Raw genomic sequence first — 23,333 nt, 5'->3', positions numbered from 1 at the left:
GCTAGCTTAACATTGTGCCGTTGGCAGGGTTCAGGTTAGGCTACCTAACGTTAACTTTTGCTAGCGGCTACCTAACGTTGACGTTCGCTAGCGCTAGCTAATACTAGCGATTTCTAATCGGCAACATATCTTTTGGGTTCATTTAATAAACATAACCTGTAGTAGTACACAATTGTATGTGTATTGTTTTGATTACAATGGGCGGAATTACTTTACGTTGCCTATTTACGTCTATTTATTTCTATTTCTCACCGTTAATCACCGGCGTCTGTACAGCATCAACAGGTGTGTGTGTGTGTGTGTGTGTGTGTGTGTCGTCAAAACTGTAACTGGGAGTACAACCATCTGGTACCAGAGCAGCAGACTGTTGTACGTCCCGCTGTTGGAATCCTCTACAGTGAAATAAAGTCACACTACACCGTTTAGCTGTCAGCATTTTAGCCGTGTTTAACCCAGTTACTACTGTAGCTAACGGTAGGCTAACGTTACCAGCTGTGTAACGTGTTATTAGTGTTTACTAGCGGGACATGCAGCGATGTTTCTGGTGCCTCTAACGTCTGTTTTGGAGCATCAGAGCGCAACGCAGACATTTAAGTGGCACCGTAATCCGTGTTGCTATTTCGCCCGGTAGATACCGGGCACATTTTAACATGCGCCGTTAACGTGAACAGAAAATTGCGTTGTCTGTATCTTTTCACGGCAAACGCGCATGTTTGGAAAGTCATACTGGTCATACTCCTTCATAGTATCCTTCAACAAAGGATGAATGTAGCACAATATGGATGTGAAAGCAGTTATAATTAGCCTATTTGACAATAAAATGAGTTTTGGTTAAAATCTGCAAATAATCGTGATAATTAATCGTGATCAATATATTGATCAAAATAATCGTGATTATTATTTTGGCCATAATCGTGCAGCCCTAAGTTACGGGTTTGACTGCCGTTCCAGGGCACTTTCACGGTAGAAGGTTGTGAAAACACGGGTTACAGCTTGCCTGGAACGCAGCATTATTTCTAAGAAACTTGTAAGCACATCTCTGGTAAACACAAGATTTAAAGTGGTGCTCTTGCTGCCATTTTATTTATTTGTCAGTGGTTTTTATCTACTTCTATCTCTTTGTAATCTTGCTAAGAAATAGGGCTGTCCTCGACTAAAGAAATTCTTAGTCGACTAACACTTAAATGATTTTGTCGATTAATCGATTAGTTGATGTAATCGACAGAGCTGTGCTCTTTGAGAGGTGGTTAAGACTAGAAAAGCACAATATAAATGTAGTTAATTAACCATCTGTAAAACTGACTTTCTCCACAATTAATCCTGCAAAAGCACCACTTTAAATCTTGTGTTTACCAGAAATGTGCTCATAAGTTTCTTGGAAATGTGTAATTGAGCATGAATAAGCATAAAAAATGACTCATCAACTAAAGAAATCTTAGTCGACTAAGACCAAAACGACCGATAGACTAAGAGATGGCAGCCCTACTAAGAAAAATACTATAGAAAATAGTTTATTATTTCCGTGAAACTAATGAGCCCATCTCTGGTAAACACAATATTTAAAGTGGTGTTTTTGCGTGATACTTTGAGGAGAAACTCAGTTTTACATTTATGATAAATGGACTGCTTCAGATTACGTTGTTCTAGTTTCAACGACCACTTAAAGCTCACAGAGCTGTCGATTTTAAATCAACTGATGGATTAGTCGACAAAATCATGTGGGCGTTAAGTCGTCAAAGAATGTCTTCAGTCGAGGACGGCCCTAGTGTTGACTCACTTGTTTTTGCAGCTTTCGGTCATACTGTGTGACGGAGGGAAACCACCTGTCGCTCTGCTCACAGCTGCTCCGCCAGGCGCACAACATACTCTCGTCCTGCACTCCACTCTTTTGTTCAGCCGCGGTGGCTGAGGCACTCCTTCACCTGAGCAGGGAGTGGATCGGATGATTCAACACATGAGTCAGCGTGTGTACACACTCACACGGCCTCTATTATTGCACTAATGATTGCACTGATGGTACAATGACTCAGGTGTACTATTTGTTCTGAACTCAAAGAAATCGAGCTTTAGGATATGTTTATTAACCAAAGAATGATCAAACTGACGAAAGCCCACTTCCTTTTCTTTTAACAGTGTGTTTTTCTTCTACTGAACGGCACTGTATGACTGTCTTTTCCCTCTTGAGATGGAGGCGGGCCAGCAGTCAATCCTGCTACTCTAAATATTGAGCGGTAGCCTAGCAACCCATTTCCAATAAGCTTTCAGACGCAGGTCTTCCCACACTGTGGCCAATAAAAGCAAACGGGAAAACCTTGCTTCCTGGTCGATCATCATATTGATCCAAATCTAAATGCCATCCGTCTTCAGGCGCTTTTCACAGCGGGGAGAATTTCTCACCAACATGGACTCAGAAAGGCAACCGACCGTGTCTTTGTATTGTTTACTTGAACTATCAGAGTGTCTAGTTAGGCTGATGAGGCCAAAGGTAGATGAGCTGCTGAGGTTGACGGTTGATGGTTGTCGGGCGGAGTGCGATCGCTCACCTGACTCTCCTTAAACACAGCAACAGGAACAGAGCTCAGTGATGGTACGACTTTGTATTATGTGCAGTGTTTTCCTTCGTTAGTGGAAGACTTAGGCTGCATCTCATAGCCCTTAAATTGCCTCCTCGAGTCCTCCACTTGCCTCGCGTCTTAGTCCCTCTTACCGAGGAGGCACGGGAAAGACGCGAAGAAATCACGGGAGGAGAGAGGAAACGAGCAAATGTGTTTTTGAGAGATGAGACGTCCGTTCCTCTGAAGCGTCCCATGAATACGTCAGCTGTTAGGGCGAAGATAGCAACTCCTTCAGCTGCACGGCCTCCAGGAAGGCTGCTCTCTGTATCCTCGCCTATACACAAGTTTTTGAGCCGTTTCCGCTCTATATCCTAAACTCCTCCCGTCGATGCAATCCACTTCCGTTCTGGCGGGCTGGGTTTGTTTTGCTAGCTTGCTCCGTTGTGCCGACAAAGCACTGATATTGCAGTGACAAAGAGGATGTAACAATTAATTAACTCTTCCTGCTAAATGGCCGCTGTGTGTGAGTGATAGCGCGGTCAGCGAGCTTGTTACGCCCGCAATCTCTTACTGCAGTTTCCAGTTAACCTTATAATGGATATGTATGTTGAGTTATTTAAACAAACGATCTGGGAAATAAACGCAGGCTCCACGAGTCTCATTGATAGAGCTGCGGCTGGATGGAGCTCTATCAATGAGAGCTAGCTAGCCTCCTCTTAGACCTCTGAAACGAAACCCCTAATGTTCACAAAAATGCATTAAATTGAAATCGGACACCATAGTTAGCTTTATAAGACCTTGGGGTAGATGTTCTATACGTGGCATGACAAAATTGTAAATATACGAAAGTTATGCCGGCACGAAAGTTATACCGGCAGCTGGCAGCCAGCCAGCTCCGGAGCTCCGCGGAGCCCCGGTCGTCCAATAACCGAGAAACGGTGACTTTCACTGGGTATGGAGTTTGCCTCTTTCTCGTCAGACTGTGTTAATTCGGGTGGAGGAGAGTAACACTATCTCCAGTCAAAGTAGTAGAACCGTGTTCCCAAGCTAGCATCGAAATCGCTGTATTTACACCGGCAGACGCTGTGCAATCCACTTCGGGCGGAAATTAAGTGCATTTGTGTAGAGTTATGGCGCCACCCGTGATTTGGCGCGTAAACTTGTGTATAGCTCCTCGATGCTCGGACCTCGGGGCAGAAATACGAGCTTTGAGACGGCCTTCACATCACAGAGGAGGGACAGAACAACTTATGGTTCAGCAGAGAAGTCGAGGAGCTATCAAATAAGGGCCATGAGATGCAGCCCTAGATGGACATATTTGCGCGGGGTAATGGGTCCTACCTCAAGAAAATTGGTTACAATTAGGTAGAGATGTTCCAATACCGATACTGGTATCGATATTGCCACCGATACTGCCTCAAACGCTGGTATCGGTATCGGGAAGTACTGGAGTTTATGCACCAATCCGATACCACGTAATAAAGCCCTAAAGAAAATCTACGTTAAAGTAGTTTATTTATGTTCTTTTTCCATTATAACTGACTGTCAAACTGGAGAATAAAAGAAAGTTCTGGCGTTCATTGTTTGTTTGTTCGTTTCACAAAGAGTTTAACCTGAGCCAGACTGATAACAAAGATAGAAATAATATCACATCCATACAGGGATAGTAGTATACAGCTGTTAAAACATAATAAAATATATGACACGCTGGTATTGGATTGGTACTCTGTATCGGCCGATAGGTAAGTTGAGGTATCGGGAAGAAGAAATGGGATCTGAACATCTCTGGTTGATACAATGTAAGATGAGTAAAAAGCTGCTCAACATAATAACGGATCACTGCAACACCTCAGTGAAGGATCCCCCTGCTGTCGTGCAGATGGTACTCTAATCTGTCTGTACATATGTTCAGGATATCCTAAAATATCTGTTGGTCATCGTGGCTGCTATGGGATGAGAAAATCTCTTTTGAGTCTTCAGGGAGCAAGAGGTGGGCAGCCAAGAGGGAGAAAGAGACCGAACAGGGGAACACGGGAGGATGTGATGCATAATGGATTGGATTTATGTCAGGAGACTAAATTGATGAAGGTTTGAGGGGGAGGGGCATCACCATGGAGCATGGCTGGCAGTTGCTCTTGACGTCTATTCAAACTGAAATGCAGTGGAGTAAATGGCAGGCTTGTGCTGGCCGGTCCGGTGGGGGTGGTATTTGCATCTTGTGTGGAACTGGGTTGTTCAAAGCCTGTCATAGCACCGTTTGAACACGAGTGCAGCTGCAGATCTGCACTGCGACTGTCCTCCTTCCTGAATGTCTGAACAGAGCCAAGATAGCAGGATGGGTTAAAGTTAAAGCTTAGAGGTAAACGGAAGGTCACAGGTTTAAAAGGTAACTTGTTTTTGTTTTTCAACCTCAACCCTTGTTTTCCCATGTTTTTGTGTCCAAGTGACTGATGGGAGCAACAATTTTTGAAATGTAATCAGTTTTATGGTGAAAAAAAGCTGCAATGTAACGTTAGTGGGCAATTTCCGTCCACTAGAAGTTCTGTTTTTGCCCCTGACAGGCTCTCAGTGTCTGACAACATTATGGAAATGATCCCTACAGAGATAGACCTTTTTAGTTAAAGAGTAAGATCCTTTTTGTTTAACATGAAACGGACCTGATATTGCTATCGCCAAACTCACCAGACTCCATGTAAATAATCAGTGATTTTATCATCCTAAAACACCCTTCATTCAAAGTGGACAGAAACAAAATAAAACTATCAAAAGCCGTCTTGGTTCTTCTTTCCACTGTTCTAACAATCACCACTCTGGTTTGGTTGAAATTAACCCTTAATTCACCCATTTACATGTGGAGGTATGCTGGCTCTATACGCTGGCTCTATACGCTAAAAGTCCTGATTATTGTGTCTGAGTTTGGCAATTTTGGGGCTGTTTCACGTTAAACTAAAAGGATCTTACTCTTTAACAACAAGGTCTATCTCTGTAGGGATCTTCTCTATAATGTTGTCAGACACTTAGAATAACAATCTGAGCCCGTCAGCGGCAAAAACAGAAGTTTTTATCGGCTAAGTGTAAAGATGTAAGCAAAGCATGCTACGTTAGGTTTGGGGAAAGCCAAACTGCAGTGTCATATATCCCTTCGTCTGATGGCTAAGCTGTCAAATGGTTTCAGTTTACCCTCTTCGTATTGACATTGCACAAGCTTTACGTTGTTGTAGTTACATTATCATTACAGTACATGTCGCTTTTATCCAAAGTGACAATTGCTATATATGTCAGAGGTCGCACGCCTCTGGAGCAACTATAGGTTAAGTGTCTTGCTCAGGGACACTTTGGTTGATGTATCGCAGCGGGAATTGAACCCTGATCTCCCACACCAAAGGCATGTGTCATATCCACTGCACCATCACCACCCAGTAAATGCAAATGGACTGTATTTATATAGCGCTTTTCTAGTCGTAACAACTACTCAAAGCGCTTTAACATAGTACAGGCACCATTAACACATTCATATACTGAGGCTGATCTGCTCATCAGATAAACATTCACACACATTTACACTCCGATGGCGCAGCATCGAGGTCCAGGGTCTTGCCCAAGGGCACTTCGACATGGGACTGCAGAGCCAGTCTTACCACCTGAGCCACAGCCTGCAGGTGACATCTGTGTGGGGAGTGTTTGTATGTGAGGATTGGCCAGGCTGTAGTGGCCTGATATGGGAAAGAACATTGACTAGATAAGCAAAAACAAAGCAAAAGGTGATCACAGATAAAGGTGTACCTGAGGCCACAATGATGCAGCTGTTCATAACGGTAAACAAATAACAGACTGCTGTGACACACAATTAGTTGATTTAATCCACAGATCTATAAAACGGAGTTTCTCACTTTAAAGTGCTCATATTATGCTCATTTTAAGGTTCATAATTGTATTTAGAGGTTATATCAGAATAGGTTTACATGGTTTAATTTTCAAAAAACACCATATTTTTGTTGTACTGCACATTGCTGCAGCTCCTCTTTTCACCCTGTGTTCAGGTCTCTGTTTTAGCTACAGAGTGAGACCTCTCACTGCTGTAACATCTTTGTTGGCAGTAGCACATGCTCAGTAGCTAGCTAAGGATTACATGAGCTAGCTAGCTGTTTCTCCAACTTCAGTAGTACAAGGCAGGATTAGCCGGGAGACTTCTTCTAAACGAGGGCGCACTTCCAATTTTGCGTGGAATACCTGCAGAACAGGGACATGAAAGTAGATCTTTTGTGGATTATGGTGAACTAGTGTGTGTTGTAGCAGTGTTTTGCCATTGAGAACGAGCTCGCATGCTACGGTTAGCCACCTCGTCTCAGCTAGTGACGTAGAAATAGGGTTGGGTACCGAAACCCGGTTCCACTATGGAACCGGTTCCTACGCAAACGGTAGTATTCGGACCGGATTAGAACGCAAATTTCGGTTCCTCATTTCGGTTCCGACTGAAATATTTTCCCTTTGTCGCTCCAGACAGCGGCAGACTTTCTTCTTTCTCCCTTTTACGCACGTGCCCGCTCGCAACTCGCGGTGTGAAGCGCGTGTCCGCGCTACTCCCCCGACGTGCACTCTACAATCACAGCTGATAGACGGCTTTTTGTACACGCTCCGAAACGGACGTAAAAATATCACACTTTCTCTATAGTTTACCGTTAGCTAGCTATCGTAAATGTAGGCTACTTTTAAATGCCATATTTTCCCTCTGGGCTCACCAAAACGGACGTAAAGGCATATTAACCATTCACTGCACGTGATCGCTAGTAAACATATTACGCTCTGCTAGTCTATCGTTCAGGGCAAGACCCTGTAGCCTGGTGGTATTGTCTGCCCTTTAAAACTCCTCCCTGTGTGTCCAGGCCTCTTGGACACCATCTGAGAGAGTTTTCTCCTGTGCAGGACATGCCATAAGTCAGGAGAGGTGTAGTATCTCACCAGAGAAGGCAAATATGGTCATTTTTATGCAAAAGAACTGCTAAAGTTTGAAGCTGGTTGGCATACCAACTCAACATTTATTTAGTTGTTACTTGTTAATAGTGTATGTTATTTGTTAAATTATTGTAGTTATGTGTTAGGTATTGTAATTTCCCCTTGCGGGATTAAAGTATACATTAGTATTAGTATTATTATTATTATTAGGTGACTTAGGTTTACTTATTATATATTTAAGTACTTTAAAACGTTAATTGTTAAATTTAAATAATTTTCAATTTAAAAAAAACTCCATAAAAGAGCCTTTCTTTGATGTCATTTTTCAGTTTTTCAAGAATCGGTTTAGGAATCGGAATCGTTTTAAAAGTACCGGTTTGGCATCGGAATCGTAAAAATCCAAACGGTACCCAACCCTACGTAGAAAGCTGCGCAGATTTCAGGTTTTTTTGCAAGTTTGTATGCGTGTGGAAGCACCAGAGACACAAAATAACTCCCAAAATCCCCACAAAAGTGTTTTTTTTTTGTTTGTTTTTTTCAATAATATGGGCACTTTAAACCTTGTTTTTACCACAGATGTGCTCGTAAGTTTCTTCGATGTCATTCCGCATGAAAATGATTGTAATAAATGACTTATCGACTAAAGAAATAGGGAACTGAGACCAAAACTTCAGCATGATAGAGGAGTTATCGGGTCTAATTAAACACTCATTCAGAATTCCTTATGATCGAATGCGTTAGTGCGTAAGTGTGTTATGCATAAGAGAGGGAAGGTACAACCCTTGTACCAGGTAATTGATCTTTCCTGGGAGGAGTCATCTCCCAGATTGCGTGACGTCTTCCTTTCAAGATAACAGTTAATGCTTTTGACAGAGTAGAGTTGGTTTGATTTTTCCAGAAGTCTCTCGCCCTAAAGCTCTGTTATTACCTCCCTCACCGGCAATTTCCACTGGATGTGGAACATCTGCAGAACGTCGACGGAGTCATTAGGTTTCCATTAAAGTCAGTGTGGATGGAAACTAACTGTTGTTGGTTTTGTTGTTCTGTTCTACGTGAATTTGCGAGATCTCGTGGATTCTCGTGACTACAGCTGTCAGTCATGGCCGCAGCCGTTACGCAACAAATCCGTACCTGGTGAGTATTGACGGACGGCGGAGCACGCAGCCGTTCCTCAGCGGAGCCGGTCCGCAGACGTTCTGCATCCAGTGGAAATTGCCGGTCACAAAATGTTGTCTGCTCCGCTCTGTGTAGAGCGTTCACTTCGCTTGGTCAGATGGGTCTGGGGCGGGGGCAAGAGAGCAAATAGAGCAGGGAGGTCCCGTGTTGTGGACGTCTCCGTGGTCAAACAGGCTCATTTCATAAAGCTCTGCTTTGCCGGCGTCTGTCTCCAACTTTAGTTGCGGCTGGTTTGACCACGGAGATGTGAGTGACAGGACGGCGAGTTTGACCGCAGTCTGTTTCTGTGAGAGAAACGCTGACAGCTGCCATGGGCGTCAGTTTGGTTTGAAATGTGCTGGGGACAGAGATGCATTCGGAAGTACATTTCCAGAAGTCGTGGGTACAATGACGCATTACATTTTTTTTTTTTTTAGGGCTGTCAAACGATTACATTTTCTTAATCGTGATTAATCGTTGATTTTCTATAGTTAATAATTATCACATGATTAAAATTCTATTATTTTGCATTTCAGAACAGTTTTTAAGTCCATATTAACAATGGAAAGCCATTCTTACCAGTGGATCTTGATTGGGAATCAAATGAATGCAAAGAAAGTGACTTTGTGAACTTGATTTTAAGATTTGTATTTGTTTATTATATATTTAATCTAGTCACACATTTGAATAGAACAACAACTTTGAATGCACCACGAGGCTGTAAATTACCAGTTTCATTGAACGCACCGTCTGTGTTTTTTCGACAACAGCAGCTGCAGATTGTTACATCCCGGTGTTGAATCCTCTACAGTGAAATACAGACAGACTTTACACCGTTTAACGTTAGCTGTCAGCATTTTAACCATGTTTAATCCAGCTACTAGCTAGCGGTAGGCTAACGTTAGCTGCTGTTGAGTATAGTGTTAACTAGCTAGCGGTAGGCTAACGTTAGCTGCTGTTGAGTATAGTGTTAACTAGCTAGCGGTAGGCTAACGTTAGCTGCTGTTGAGTATAGTGTTAACTAGCTAGCGGTAGGCTAAAGTTAGCTGCTGTTGAGTATAGTGTTAACTAGCTAGCGGTAGGCTAACGTTAGCTGCTGTTGAGTATAGTGTTAACTAGCGTCATGCGCATTGCGACTAACGGGTTAATACTGACAGCCCTAATTTTTTTTTTTCTCTTTCGCACAGGTCATGTTTTGAAAGACGCTGTCCTGTAGCTTACTAATGAATAAAAACGTGGTTTAATGTACGTGAACAATGATCAATAATTACCAAATTTCTCTCTCATATTGCTCCTCATAACCACTGAAAACTGTCAAAAAATCAAACCCAAAGTCCAATTATTATGGACGTTATCTGACATTAAGCGTTTCTGCTTCATTAGAGCCTATGTAAGGAAAAAGCTTAACGTGGTTTAATGTACCTAAACAACGATCAGTCATCACCACATTTCTCTCTCGTATTGCTCCTCATAACCACTGAAAACTGTCAAAAGGTCAAAAGGAGGTTTTCAAAAAAAGTGGTGGGTACAAAATGACTCATGACGAAATCTGGTAGGTACGCGTCCCCACCGAAATCGACACCTATGAAAGCTGCTACAATTTGCTGCTTTGCTGCATTGCAGATGGCAAAGCACACAGGAGACGATTAGCTCAGACTGCAGAATACACAGTTGGGGCGGTTCGAGGTCGGATCACACTCACGCCACAAACTAACCTCTCCAGAGTCTCAGAGAGGTCTTGGTACGCTTGTTTGGTCCGCTTTTGGTGCGCATCCGAGTGGGTTGTCTCTATTCAAGTACAGGTACACGGTGTAGGAATTTCTCCCATCTAGCGGTGAAATTGTATTTTGCATTCAAACGAATAGTGCTCTCTAGCGCCTCCCTTTTTCAAATGCGTGTTGCAACTACGGTACCCGTTATGTACCAAGAAGCTATGACATGTCTTCCAATTTTCGGTGACGAGGATTCCTTCTCCTGTGGCTCGGCACAAGTATGATCCTCCGTTATGAACTAAAATGCAGTGCAGGCTTTCAAATTTGCCGGGGCGGTGACAAGCACTTGTGGTTGTGGATTAGCTAGACAGGTCGGCTAGTACTCTATGACCCTCTCAGCGATTACATTTTTTCAAAATGGCGGAACGACAAGGAAGCCTCCTTGGACTTGCCCGTCCGATGTAAATACAGATAAGAAATTCTTCGCTTGCGAGGATAAGTCAGATCATTGGCAGAGGCCATTTTACACCAATGAGGACATATTTATGAATGAAGACGTTGATTTTAGCTGATAAAATACTTAAAACACTACACAGTGGAACTTTTTTAAAGCTTTTTTTATTTTGAAGAAATATTAACGTTGCGCTGAATGTGGCCGGTTATAAAAGCATTATGGCGTTGGTAAAAACAAAGCTGTGTGTGGCAGATCTTTCAGAAAGGGCAATGTCACTTTTGATACAGTTTTTAAAGTTTGTAGCCTCCTCCCCACTATGCCTCACCTCCCTTAAACGGCCACATTATGTTGTATAAATGAGATAAGCTTTCAGTCCATGAATTGTTTGTTATCGTCCGCCAACCTTGAGAGTTACAGTTGGCGTTAACGCCTCAGCGGCCAACAGTCTACAGTAACCCTTTCCCATGGCGTGCCGGTATTTTCACCACTATTTATACTCCGTGAAGGTCAGCTGACACACCAACGGTAGACGTACATATATTCCTGCTGTGTGTCTGTGTTTGGACATTTCCGTGCTCCGTCTGACTTGAGAAGCAGCCGGGCTTCATAACTGCAGCTCGTTCCTTTGCAAAGGTTGCGTAAGACTTGTGTTGTGGAGTTTCTAATTTTAATAATCCATCACAGCAGTGTCGCGCTTTGGTTTTCATGTTTTGTCCACGACCAGGGTGCGAACTACGGGAGAGCTAGGAGGAGCTCGTCTCCTCTTAATAAGACATGGGCTCCCCCGGAAACGGGATTTGTGAATTTTTGGGGGGGTGGGGTCTCTAAACATATTGACAATGTGTCATTTTGACGTGCAATTTCAGTTTTGTGTAATGTGATCATCGTGGATTGTTACGTGTAAAAGTGCAAAAATATAATTGATGGTGATTTAAACCTAATTCACTAAAGGTAACTATACATGCTATTCTTGTCATGAGCATCAAGGCGTGGCGGCACAAATTCAACTCATGTTAAGTACATGTTAACTCAAAGATTCGTAGAAAAAATATAAACGTTGGAGGCCATTAATCGGCGCGCAAAGTCCTTGAAATCCGTTCTGCAGTTAGCATCGTATAGCCATGGCAAAAAGAAAACAAGGCAGTTTAATTGGTTTTGGTTTTACTAAGAAATTGTGTAGCGATGACGTTAATAGCACGACCGATTCACCTGCTGCAAGCCCTGTTAGCACACCTCCCGCCGGGAGAAGAAATAATGTCCTCTCTGGCTGAAGGTGGTGGTGGTAACAGCTCGTCAGAGGCCGGTCACCATCCTAACCCCTCTTGCTCCTCTCTCCCGTTAAATTGGAACAGCCAGCAGTGGAGAGACTGGAAGAGCCGATATACATGGCTGTTTGTTAAGGATGGGAGCTTGGGGTGCATCGCTTAGGCCTAGGGATTCATGGTATGGTAGCCTGAGTAACTTTAACCGTTGTTCATGTGAAATCTCAACGACAGCCTGATGCTTTGTCTATAGACTAGTTGTGGTGGCTGTTTGCTGTTTGTCCTATCAATTTCTGTCGATAAAGTATAATAGGGTAAATCCTGAATAGTGCATACACTTGTAGCTGTTATGTAATCTTTGTAAGGTGTGTGTGTGTGTGTGTGTGTGTGTGTCAAAAACCGGAAATGCAGTGTTCTTGTGGGGGCCAAAATGTTGGACCCCACAACTTTAAAGGGCTGTTTGAGGGTTAAGACTTGGTTTTAGGGTTAGAATTAGGTTAGGGTAAGGGGCTAGTAAGTGCATTATGTCAATGACGGGTCCCCACAAAGATAGTGAAACGCACTGTTGTGTGTGTGTGTGCGCGCACAGTGATGCAGTGTTCTCTGACTGTTTGAGGTTGTCAGCTGACTGCTTGCTTGCGAGAGTGGGTCACGTTCTCCGTAATCAGCTGTGGAATGTCTTCTCTTCCATTCCCCCTCCCTCTCCCAGTTTCTCCCTCATTCTGACTCCAGTATCTGTGTCTCTTCTGCTTCCTTTCTGCTTGTTTGGCTCTTATTCCCCCTCCTTCCCTCTGAATCACGAGACTACGGCGCCCGTCCTCTCTTTGCAGCTGCTTCAAAAAGCCCCTGCACTATGACTGTTTCTAGAGCTGCAAAGATTAATCAATTTATTTGTATAAACTATTAAATTAATCTGCAACTATTTCAGAACAATCTCATGAAGTGGCGTATGTATGACACGCCAATTCGTATGCCATTATTGGCGTGTTATCAAGACGCATACTCTCTTTTTAGCGTGTTTATCAACGGCGTTTGGCCTCCATTGACTTACATTACCTTGCGATTGCGTGTCAATTTACGCTGTAGCGAGTACTATGAAAGGCCGAATATCCGCGTGGTTGGGGGGGAGGATGGGTCAAACACAGGACTTTCACCCGATCGTGTCCCGCGTGTGACGTTTCCTTTCCACGTTTGTTCTTTTCCTAAACCTTAGCCACGTGTGATGTTTCCTAAACCCAACCGTAGCCTCGCGATAACACGCCACGTGGCTTTAGAAAGTGCCGTGTATGTTTACGCTGTGACGTTGCAGACTGCCGTCCGCTGTATACAGCGTAGACGTACACGCAGATAGCTCAAAATGCATACAGATAACACGCCACTTGGCTTTAGGAAAGTGGTGTGTATGTTTACGCGAAGTCATGATGTCACATTGACTATTTGGATAATCAATTAATCGGTTTGAGTTGCTTTTTATGAAAAAGATTCTCTGATGTCAGCTCCCTAAATGTGAATATTGTTCTAGTTTCTTGTCTCCTCTGGGACAGTAAACTGAATGTCTTTGAGTTGTGGACAAAACAAGATTACGACAGATTGACAGTATTCCTAATGTCAGCTCTAACTGGTTCTGTTCTTCTTGCTTGTTGTTTTTATAAGGCAGTATAATTGAGATTCACCCAAATATGTCTGGCTACATTCACATGTTTTTTTGCCGACTTATCAGTTGGTCGATGTAATCGACAGATCTGTAAAACTGAGTTTCTCCACAAAGAATCATGTAAACGCACCACTTTAGGTCTTGTCTTTACCAGAGATGGGCTCTTATGTTTCTTGGAAATAATTCATTCAGCATGAAAAAAGCATTAAAAAAATGAGTAAACGGCTGATTAGTTGAGTAATCGACTGAGAGCAGGGGGGCAGCCGAAAGCCTGATTCTGTGTCCTTTCTCGCAGGTACGGCATCCGGCCAGAGAACGTGATCGTGTACGGCCAGAGCATCGGCACCGTGCCGTCTGTGGACCTGGCGTCGCGCTACGAGAGCGCCGCGGTCATCCTCCACTCCCCGCTCACCTCTGGCATGAGGGTGGCCTTCCCCGAAACCAAGAAGACCTACTGCTTCGACGCCTTCCCAAAGTGAGTTCCCTGTTTGGGACACACAAACTGCACCGATACTCAAATAACAAACGCACACGTGCATTTAAAGGGTAACTTCTGGGGAGGGTTTATTTCCACTTGGAGTCTGTTTTCCCATGTGTTTGTGTCCAAGTGACTGAAGGGAACAACAATCTTTGAAATTGGTCCAGTGTTAAGCAGCGAAACAAACTGCAATGTAACGTTAATGGGCAACTGCACACCTTCAATTGCGTCCACTAAAGGTTCTGTTTCTGCCCCTGACAGGCTCACATTATTATTGTCTGACAACATTATGGAAAGGATCCCTACAGAGATAGACCTTTTAGTTAAAGAGTAAAATCCTTTTAGTTTAACGTGAAACAGCCCCGAAATCACAATCATCAAACTCCACCAGACTCCATGTAAATAATCAGGACTTTTATCATCCTAAAACACACTTCATTCAAAGTCAACAGAAACAAAATAAAACCATCAAAAGCCGTCTTGGTTCATCCTTCCACTGATCCAACAATCACCACTCTGGTTTGGTTGAAATTAACCCTTAATTCATCCATTTGTGTGTTTTGTATGTGGAGATATGCTGGCTCTATACACGCTAAAAGTACTGATTATTTACATGGAGTCTGGTGGAGTTTAGTGATGGTGATTTCGGGGCTGTTTCACGTTAAACTAAAAGGATTTTACTCTTTAACTAAAAGGTCTATCTCTGTAGGGATCCTTTCCATAATGTTGTCAGACACTTACAACATTATATCATTATATATGTCACATATTACATTATAATAATCTCAACCTGTTCAGGTTGAAAAATACAGAAATTCCCTTTAAAAAAAAATATATATATAATAACAGTGTGAATGCATTTACATCAGGTGCACACACCCACGCTTGCAAACATGAACTTATAAATTAAGATGTTTTCAAATCAATACAGGAAGTGTTCTTAATGAGTCACAGCACTTAAAAATATTCCCAATAGCTCCCTCTGGTGGTCAGTTGGCAAACAGTTGAACATTTTCTGACTCTCTTCATGTCTGTAATTTTATATTTTTACATCCCTAGCTAACTCTGTTTCTTATCATCTTGCTCCAAAGCATTGACAAGATTTCCAAGGTAACGTCGCCAGTGCTGGTGATCCACGGCACAGAGGACGAGGTCATCGACTTCTCCCACGGCCTGGCGCTGTATGAGCGCTGCCAGCGCCCCGTGGAGCCGCTCTGGGTGGAGGGCGCGGGACACAACGACGTGGAGCTCTACGGACAGTACCTGGAGAGACTCAAACAGTTCGTCGCACACGAGCTCGTCAACCTGTAGAAGAGCTGGGGGAGGAGGAGGGGGGGGGGGGGGGGAAGAGGAGACAGGTTTTAAGGAGAGTTTGGAAGATGAAGGGGTGAAACGTTTCCTTTTTTTTGTGATGCAGGTAGAAGTGGTGTTTGTCTGTGTAGTGCTGAAGTTTCGGTGGTAGTCTTCTCTCTCCCCCTGGAGCTCCAGTCTCAGAGTCAGTACCGTCCGATCCACACGCTGCAGCTGTGAACTTACCCATCATTTTGTTTTGCTTTTTAGAGTTTTTCTTTTTATTACGTTAAATTGCACATCATGAAAGAGGACGTAGACGTGTGCACAGACGACATACCGTGTGTACGTGCCGTGTGTGTGTGTGTGTGTGTGTGTGTGTGTGTGTGTGTGTGTGTGTGTGTGTGTGTGTGTGTGTGTGTGTGTGTGTGTGTGTGCGTGCGCGCGAGTGTGCGTTTCACATGTTTGCTGCCTTTTTGAGAAGGACGCGGTCCACTGTTCTTCGTGGAGGGTTTCTTGAGGCTTTTTCAGGTTCGGAGAAACCGCCTTGCTGCAAACTGGACTGGACCAGAAGTGGAACAGACTCTCTTTAAATCCAGCTGAACTCTGTCTGAGTTCAAGTTCGGTCCTACACTCTGCAGTCACCATGATTTTTTTTTTTTTTTTTTTTTTTTTTGGATTACTCTTTATATTTGTTTTTATATTATACATGATATTTGCACGTATCAGCTGCCACTGAAGACGAGACAAACTGACATTATCTAGCTGTGCCAGTGTTGCCAAATGTTTAGTTTATATATACATATACGTATAGCAGAGAGCTGGACACACTTTGTACAAAATGCATCTAGAAACATCTCCAAAGCTCTGTCGGCTGTATTCAGTCTCTAATTCTCCGTTTAGTCTTAAAAATGGTACAAGTTGATAATCTACGAGATGCGGCTCAGTCTGCAGCTCGTGTAGCCAGGTGAAAAGCGTAGGTTACTTCCTCGCTCTCTGTCTTTTGGTAAACATTCCCACAGTTCTTACTTCATGTAAACTCTGAAGTATTGTTGCTGTGAGACAGTGGTTCCCAAACTGAGGGAGCAGAGCTAGAACGGGGGCTCGGCGCCGCTAAATGTTAATAAACGGATGGTTCTGCTGCGCTGCTAGCAAAGTGTGGATACGTTTTGTGAAAGGACTGCTGGGTGAACGTAAAGCAGACGGTGAAGCCGCACCGAACGCCACAGCCTCCAAAACAAAGAGGAACACGTGGCGACCACCGGTAGATCTGAGCAGCCTGAACCGCCAACAGTCGTCTCGCTGACTCACCCGGCGCTGAGAAGAAACTTACTCTCTCTCGTTCCCTCTCTCGTTTTCTCTCTCGTTCTCTCGCTCGTTCCCTCTCTCATTCCCCCTCAAATTCCCTCTCTCGTTCTCTCTCATTCTCTCTCTCATTCCCCCTCAAATTCCCCCTCAAATTCCCTCTCGTTCTCTCTCGTTCTTTCTCTCGTTTTCTCTCTCGTTCCCGCTCTTGTTCTCTCGCTCTCTCTCGTTTTCTCTCTCGTTCTCTTGCTTGTTCCCTCTTTCATTCCCCCTCAAATTCCCTCTCTCGTTCTCTCTCGTTCCCCCTCAAATTCCCCCTCATATTCCCTCTCGTTCCCCCTCTTGTTCTCTCTCTCGCTCTCTCTCGTTCCCTCTCTCGTTCCATCTCGTTCTCTCGTTTTCCCTCGTTCTCGCTTTATCTTTCTGTCTCTCTTTGTCTCTTGTGCTCTCTCTTTCTCTCTCCTGTCCTTCACGTAAAAACAGCTGATTGTGGCGTACCTCACAATCGGGGAGAGGGGCTTTAATAATAAAATCTAAATGTTCATCTAGGAAAGAGGCTGTGCAGCAACGTTTTGGGAACCACTGCTGTGAGATCGGTGTCACTACGCTGTAGTCGATGTTTTTCAGAACAATGAAATACTGTAAGAAGTATTTGCCTTGATATAGTAACTATTATAAAACCCAGCGTTGACAGTGTTTTATCTGTCTTTGGGTCTGAAGATATCAAGTTAAATAATTACTGTAGTTATTATTTACAGGTTTCTCTGATGTACCTGAATCAGATCTTTCTAGACGTGTCTTTTTATACGACGACTACGTTAGCTCCTGCGACAGCAGCTAACGGTCTGTGTGCTTTGATCGAGAATTATACCACTAATGCCAATCTGGACTGAACGGTGTTAACACAGCTGGTGTCGATTCCTTTTCAGTTCAGGAAGTTGTGTAACGTTTTTAAGTATTTCCGTACATTTGAGCTTAAAATAATGAATGGACAATGGTTTATATCGGCGGAAGTAGCTCAGCATCATGGACAAAATGTTTTTGATTTGTCTTAACTTTTTATCTTTTGTCTGCGTGGTGTTTCTGGATTCATTCGGCTGTTAATTTGCCCTTTTTTTTGATGCCGAGTGAGACAAAACAAAGCCAGCTGATGACTCCATTAAAGCACTGAACCAGGGGTGTCAGACTCATTCAGTTCCTGGGCCACAGTCCCCTAATTAGGGTTGGGTATCGATTTGGATTTTTTACGATTCCTAAACCGGTTCTTGAAAAATGACGTGCTTCCCCCTTTGCACGTAATCGTTTTGAAACATTTGTTGTATTTTGCGATGTCGGAATCCTTTCGACCGCTTTGCTGTAGGCATTTTAAATGCACTAAAAGCTAGCTAGCTAACGACAGACTAGCATAGCAAGTGTAATGTGTTTACTAGCGATCACGTGCAGTGAACGGTTAATATAATATGCTTTTACGTCCGTTTTGGTGAGCCCAGATAGGAAGATATGGCATTTTAAAAGTAGCCTACATTTACGGTAGCTAGCTAACAGTAGACTACAGAGAAAGTGTGATATTTTGATGTCCGTTTTGGAGCGACCGAGGGAAAATATTTCAGTCGACACATTAAGTGGAAACGAAATGAGGAACCGAAATTTGCGTTCTAATCCGGTCCGATTCCTACCGGTTCCGTAGTGGAAACTGGTTTTGGGACCCATGTCTGCATGTATTGACAAAAGCAACAAAAACTCGAAAAAAGAGACAAACGTTGAAAGAAGTGATCAAAAGCCTTTCGGGAAAAAAAACTCAAAAAAGCAGCTAGTAGGTCAAAAGGCGACAAATGTCAGACAAAGTGACAAAAACTGAAAAAAGGCTATGAAAATGTTAAAGAAAATCTTCCAAAAAAGGCGACTAAACGATTTTGTCGGAAAAAAAAAAACATTTTAACTTAAAAATATCAACACGAAACTTCCCCAGTTGATTACTGACATTACAGCCATTCTTTTAGTATTACAAGTTGGCTGAAATGTTTGTTTAAATACGCAAATGCAACATTATCTAACGCTAACGTTTGGTAGATTTAGGAGAAATGTACAGGCACAAATAGACAATTTTACTTCACTTTTGTCTATTTGTGCCTGTACATTTCTACTAAATCTACCAAACGTTAGCAGTAGAACGGTAGACTACAGAGAGAGTGATATTTTTACGTCCGGAAATATTTCAGTCGACGCATTAAGTGGAACCGAAATGAGGAACCGAAATGTGCGTCCTAATATAATAATATTCAGAGAAAAAAAACTCAATTTCTTTTTGTCACTTCTCCCGATGTCTTTGTTGATTTTTTTTTTTTTCCTGCGCCTTTTGACGTTTTTTTTTTTCTTCCCACGTTTATTGAATCTTTTTCCGACATTTTTCAGTTTTTTTTTAACGTTCTTTATAATAATTTTTTCTCCAAATGCTATTAAACTGAGTAAAACACCCAAATTCAATGAAAGAAGTGAACTGATCATTTATTTTACTTGTGAAGAGCGTTGTAGCGAACCATCCACGTTACTTTGTTTTTTTTGAAAATTTGGTTGAAAGAAACCCAAATTTTCTGATATAGAAACTTTTTGAAAATGGGTCAAATTTGACCCGAGGACAACAGGAAGATTAAAGTCATAAATTTACGGAAAAAGAACCGACTTTCTCAGCAAATTTCCCCACTTTTGCAAAGTCCATCCAGTTGTCCTGATTGGACCTTTTTTGCGGCCCGGTTCTGGCCCAGGGGCCGTATGTTTGACACCCCTGTTATAGACTCTTATGATGACGCCATTACAGCACTATTACCGCATGCCGAGACTGGCGAGTTCCTTTGATGTTTTGGACGGTTTTAACAAACTCAGATTTACATAAGAAAAGAAATCTCAACGAATCGTGTTGTTATTTTTTTTAAATATTACACTTGAGCCTGTTTTCATAAAAAGGGGTAAAATACTGTGACAGCTAACCAATAAGCCAACGGGTGCTACTGAAAACCTTCAGGTCTGATTACTTGCAGGTTGAGAGGAAGAGAAAAGAGAGAGAGAGAGTTAACATAACCATTATTTTCATTGTTGATTAATCGGTTTGTTTTGAGTAATTATTTATAGTTTAGGGGTATAAAATGTGGATCAGTGTTTCCCAAAAAGCCGAAGACGTCCCCAAATATCTCGTTGTGTCCACAACTCAAAGATATTCAGTTTACTGTCACAGATGAGAGAAGAAACTAGAACTTATTCACATTTAACAAGCTGACATCTGAACTTTTACTCTTTTTTTTTTTTTCATATAAAATGACTCAAACCGGTTAATCGATGATCTAAATATTGGCGATTTATTTAATACTTGACAGCTAATCGATTAATCTTTGCAGCTCTACTAAGATTGGTAACTGTTGTGTGTCAGGTTAGGGTCTGTTAGTATAAAAAATATTATTTTCTTTTCCCTTTGACAATTAATTTGTCTTAAAAACAAAGTTATGCTTTCTTTTTCATTTTCACTTTGTAAATAATATTTGTACTTTTTTTGTTTTTAATTTTGTTTTGACGCAATCTTTTGTCATCACCTCAACTGTTATTCTTACTTCGCTAAATGTTGCTATGACAACTAACGTCATCTCTGATTTGATTAGGTTAATTTTGTTTAGCATATTTCAAGACAGAAGGAACTTGTATGTAATAACATTATTAATAAAGTAATTCTAACATGGATAGAGAAAATAAATTGTATTTGAGACGCAATCCATGTGACTGAACTGTTGATTTTGGGTGAAAACGTTTGTTAATCCCTACAGAGAGAGAGCTTTCTGTTAAAGAAGAGTAAGATCCCTTTAGTTTAACAAGAAACTGCTCCAAAATCACCATCGCCAAACCCACCAGACTCCATGTAAATAATCAGTGATTTTAGCGTGTATAGAGCCAGCATATTTCCACATGTAAATGGGTGAATTAAGGGTTTATTTCAGCCAAACCAGAGTGGTGATTGTTGGAACAGTGGAAAGACGAACCAAGACGGCTTTTGATAGTTTAATTTAGTTTCTGTCTACTTTGAATGAAGTGTGTTTTACGATGATAAAAATCACTGTTTTTTTAAATGGAGTCTGGCGATTTCAGGCCTGTTTCAGGTTAAAAATGTAAGCAAACAGCGTAAAGTGCACCTGATATATGTCGTATATGGTGTGGCGAGGCAGTATTTGTGATATTGTTAGTGTTTAATAGTTTAGAAGTCATCATTTGGAACATTTAAAGGCTCTGACGCACCAACCCGACGGCCGACCGTCGGCAGAAAAGGCAGTCGGACTGATCAGTCTCCCCGAGTTGGTCCAAAAAGTGCCTCGGAACACACCGAAGCAACGCCGATTTGAGTGTACGTTCTGTGCGTGCGCGAGACGTAATACGTCTCCATAACAGCAGGCGGCGCTAATCTGTATTGTCGCCCACAAAAGGAAAACCGGCAGCTGATTGGACGAACGCGTCACGTGGGTCTGGCTTCTCCCGGATTTCAAAACGGACCTTAATGGCGGCTCATTCGGAATACGATCTCATATTGGACTAAAATAGTTCACCAAAACGTGTTTCTGAAAACATTTTAAGAGAGAAATAGGCCGTGCAGTTGCTGAATCTGTCTTCATTTCAGATCGACAAAGGTCAGTTTAAAAGATTTTCGTCAGATTTTGAGAGGCGCTCATCCCGCTCGTCATTTCCGGTAATTGGTCATTGAGTCCGACTGCCCGTTGGCCAGTTCAACAAGTCAAATCGGCCCAAATGAAGGACGATGACGACGGCACGCAACACACCGAACAGACTCGAGTCACCGACCTCGCCAGACTTTCCAACGGCCAATAATCGGGTTGGTGTGTCAGCGCCTTAAGATAAAAGGTTTGTCGTCCGGTCTGCCTCAAACGCCGGGAGAAGCTCCTCGCTGCAGCGTGCAATCAGAGCTAGCACCGCCCTTCCCCGGTAGAGTTACTGAACGGCACCACCTGGTGGCGGAAACCATGCAGCACATTCACAAACACGAGACTGCATTAAGCTCTCAATTATGAAATTGCAGCCTATAAAACGTATATATTACACGAGTACATCTGTCTGAGGCTCCCCCACAGCTCTGTCAGATGAACTACGTACCAGTCATCCATTCCCAATGGATGTTCCACATGTATAACACTTCATTTTATAAAAGGGGATATTGTTACTTTTTCATACAACTGAGCTGTCAATATTTAGGTTGGTTTGGTCAGTAATTCTACTAACGACTAGCCTGACCAGCCAGACCCACATCCAGATGTTGGGTCTGGGAACTCACCATTGGCCGGGCTCAATCCGAGGGGCGGGATAAACGGTTGTCTTTCAAATTCTCTCTGCACGCAATAGGATAGCTCTACAACCAACCAGAGCAGCGCTAGTTGATAGATTAAACTTTTGCCGTGTCCGGTCGGCAAAACTCCGAAACACATCTTCCTTTTTTAAGAATGACTTCAGAGCCGTTCTTTGTTCTTTTCTCAAAGAAAAGCTGAACTCCAAGTCTTCCAGAGTCGCGGCCAAAGCCGATTCCAAAGACCGCTGTTCACCAGCAGCAGCAGCAGCCATCTTCTTTTTTTTCAGGTAGCGGGGAATTCACGCGGAAGTTGGGTTTTTCCAGCTCGTAAAGCCTGGTTCACACGGGACGATTTTAAAATTGTCGGACGATTTTCCAATCCTGAGAGACGCAACACACGGCGATAAAAAATCACGGTCTACCAGTTTTGGTCGTACAGCGTGTGGTGCGCAGCACACGGCAACATCAACACATCACACACGAACCGATTTGACTCCCGAGCATTCCCAGGTCAGACGGGAAATCTCGCAAAATCCCTCGAGATCAAACGTGACTTCAGAGTAAACAATTATGGCGGACGAAGAGGATGCAGTGGCGATAATTTGTAGTTTGTTTTTAACCGAAAAAAAACGTTCAAAAGAAAAGGCGACGGTCAAAGAACTTGCTCTACTTATCTCCGACGTCCACCGGACTTTCTGGTGCGCCGTGTTGGCTGCCGGCTGTTTTGCTGTTGTTTCCCGGTGCTTTCCTCGCTGCCTCGTCACCTCGCTTTCTGATTGGCTACACGCCACAGTCCACAGGCAGCGTGCTCGTTTGTCCCCGGGGGGACACCACACACGAGGAGAAATCGGGCCAAAACAATCCAACATGTTGGATATCCCCGATTTGAGATGGGAGAGGTCCCGACGTCCTTCCGAGCAGACGAGAGCAGTCTTAACACACCACACACGGCAGGAACATCTGATCAGATTATTTTACCATAATCGGAGCTTCCTTAAGATTGTCAGAAGGGGTGAATCGGGGCTAAAATCGGCCTAATTATCCTGCCGTGGGAACCAGGCTTAAGCCAACGGAGAGTTGCTAGACGACCCTGGCAGCAAAATTACATTTGCTGCCACTAGAGTGGTCTAGATTTCTAGGCTAACTAACGTTGCTTGGAGCAAAGCTGAATGTTTCAACCATT

At 43.0% G+C, this 23,333-nt stretch overlaps 1 protein-coding gene and 1 long non-coding RNA gene across 2 annotated transcripts in view; both read left to right on the top strand.

Annotated features, from left to right (window-relative positions):
- The window catches only part of abhd17b (abhydrolase domain containing 17B, depalmitoylase), a 32,636-nt gene extending 16,292 nt beyond the window's left edge, over positions 1-16,344 (top strand). Inside the window, exons 3-4 of the mRNA XM_031305129.2 lie at positions 14,041-14,220; positions 15,315-16,344. Coding sequence (XP_031160989.1) covers positions 14,041-14,220; positions 15,315-15,534 — 400 coding nt within the window. The 3' untranslated portion in view covers positions 15,535-16,344. The remainder of the gene's footprint in view (positions 1-14,040; positions 14,221-15,314) is intronic.
- An 865-nt stretch (positions 16,345-17,209) lies between these two features.
- LOC118494599 lies at positions 17,210-22,170 on the top strand. Its single transcript, XR_004896700.1, has 3 exons — positions 17,210-18,232; positions 19,341-19,346; positions 22,161-22,170. It is a non-coding gene; the product is annotated as an uncharacterized LOC118494599 (long non-coding RNA).
- The last annotated feature ends 1,163 nt before the right edge of the window (positions 22,171-23,333 follow it).

Source organism: Sander lucioperca, chromosome 2 (genome assembly GCF_008315115.2).
Source record: "Sander lucioperca isolate FBNREF2018 chromosome 2, SLUC_FBN_1.2, whole genome shotgun sequence".
Taxonomy (NCBI): domain Eukaryota; kingdom Metazoa; phylum Chordata; class Actinopteri; order Perciformes; family Percidae; genus Sander; species Sander lucioperca.
This window is presented reverse-complemented; position numbering and strand designations above follow the sequence as displayed.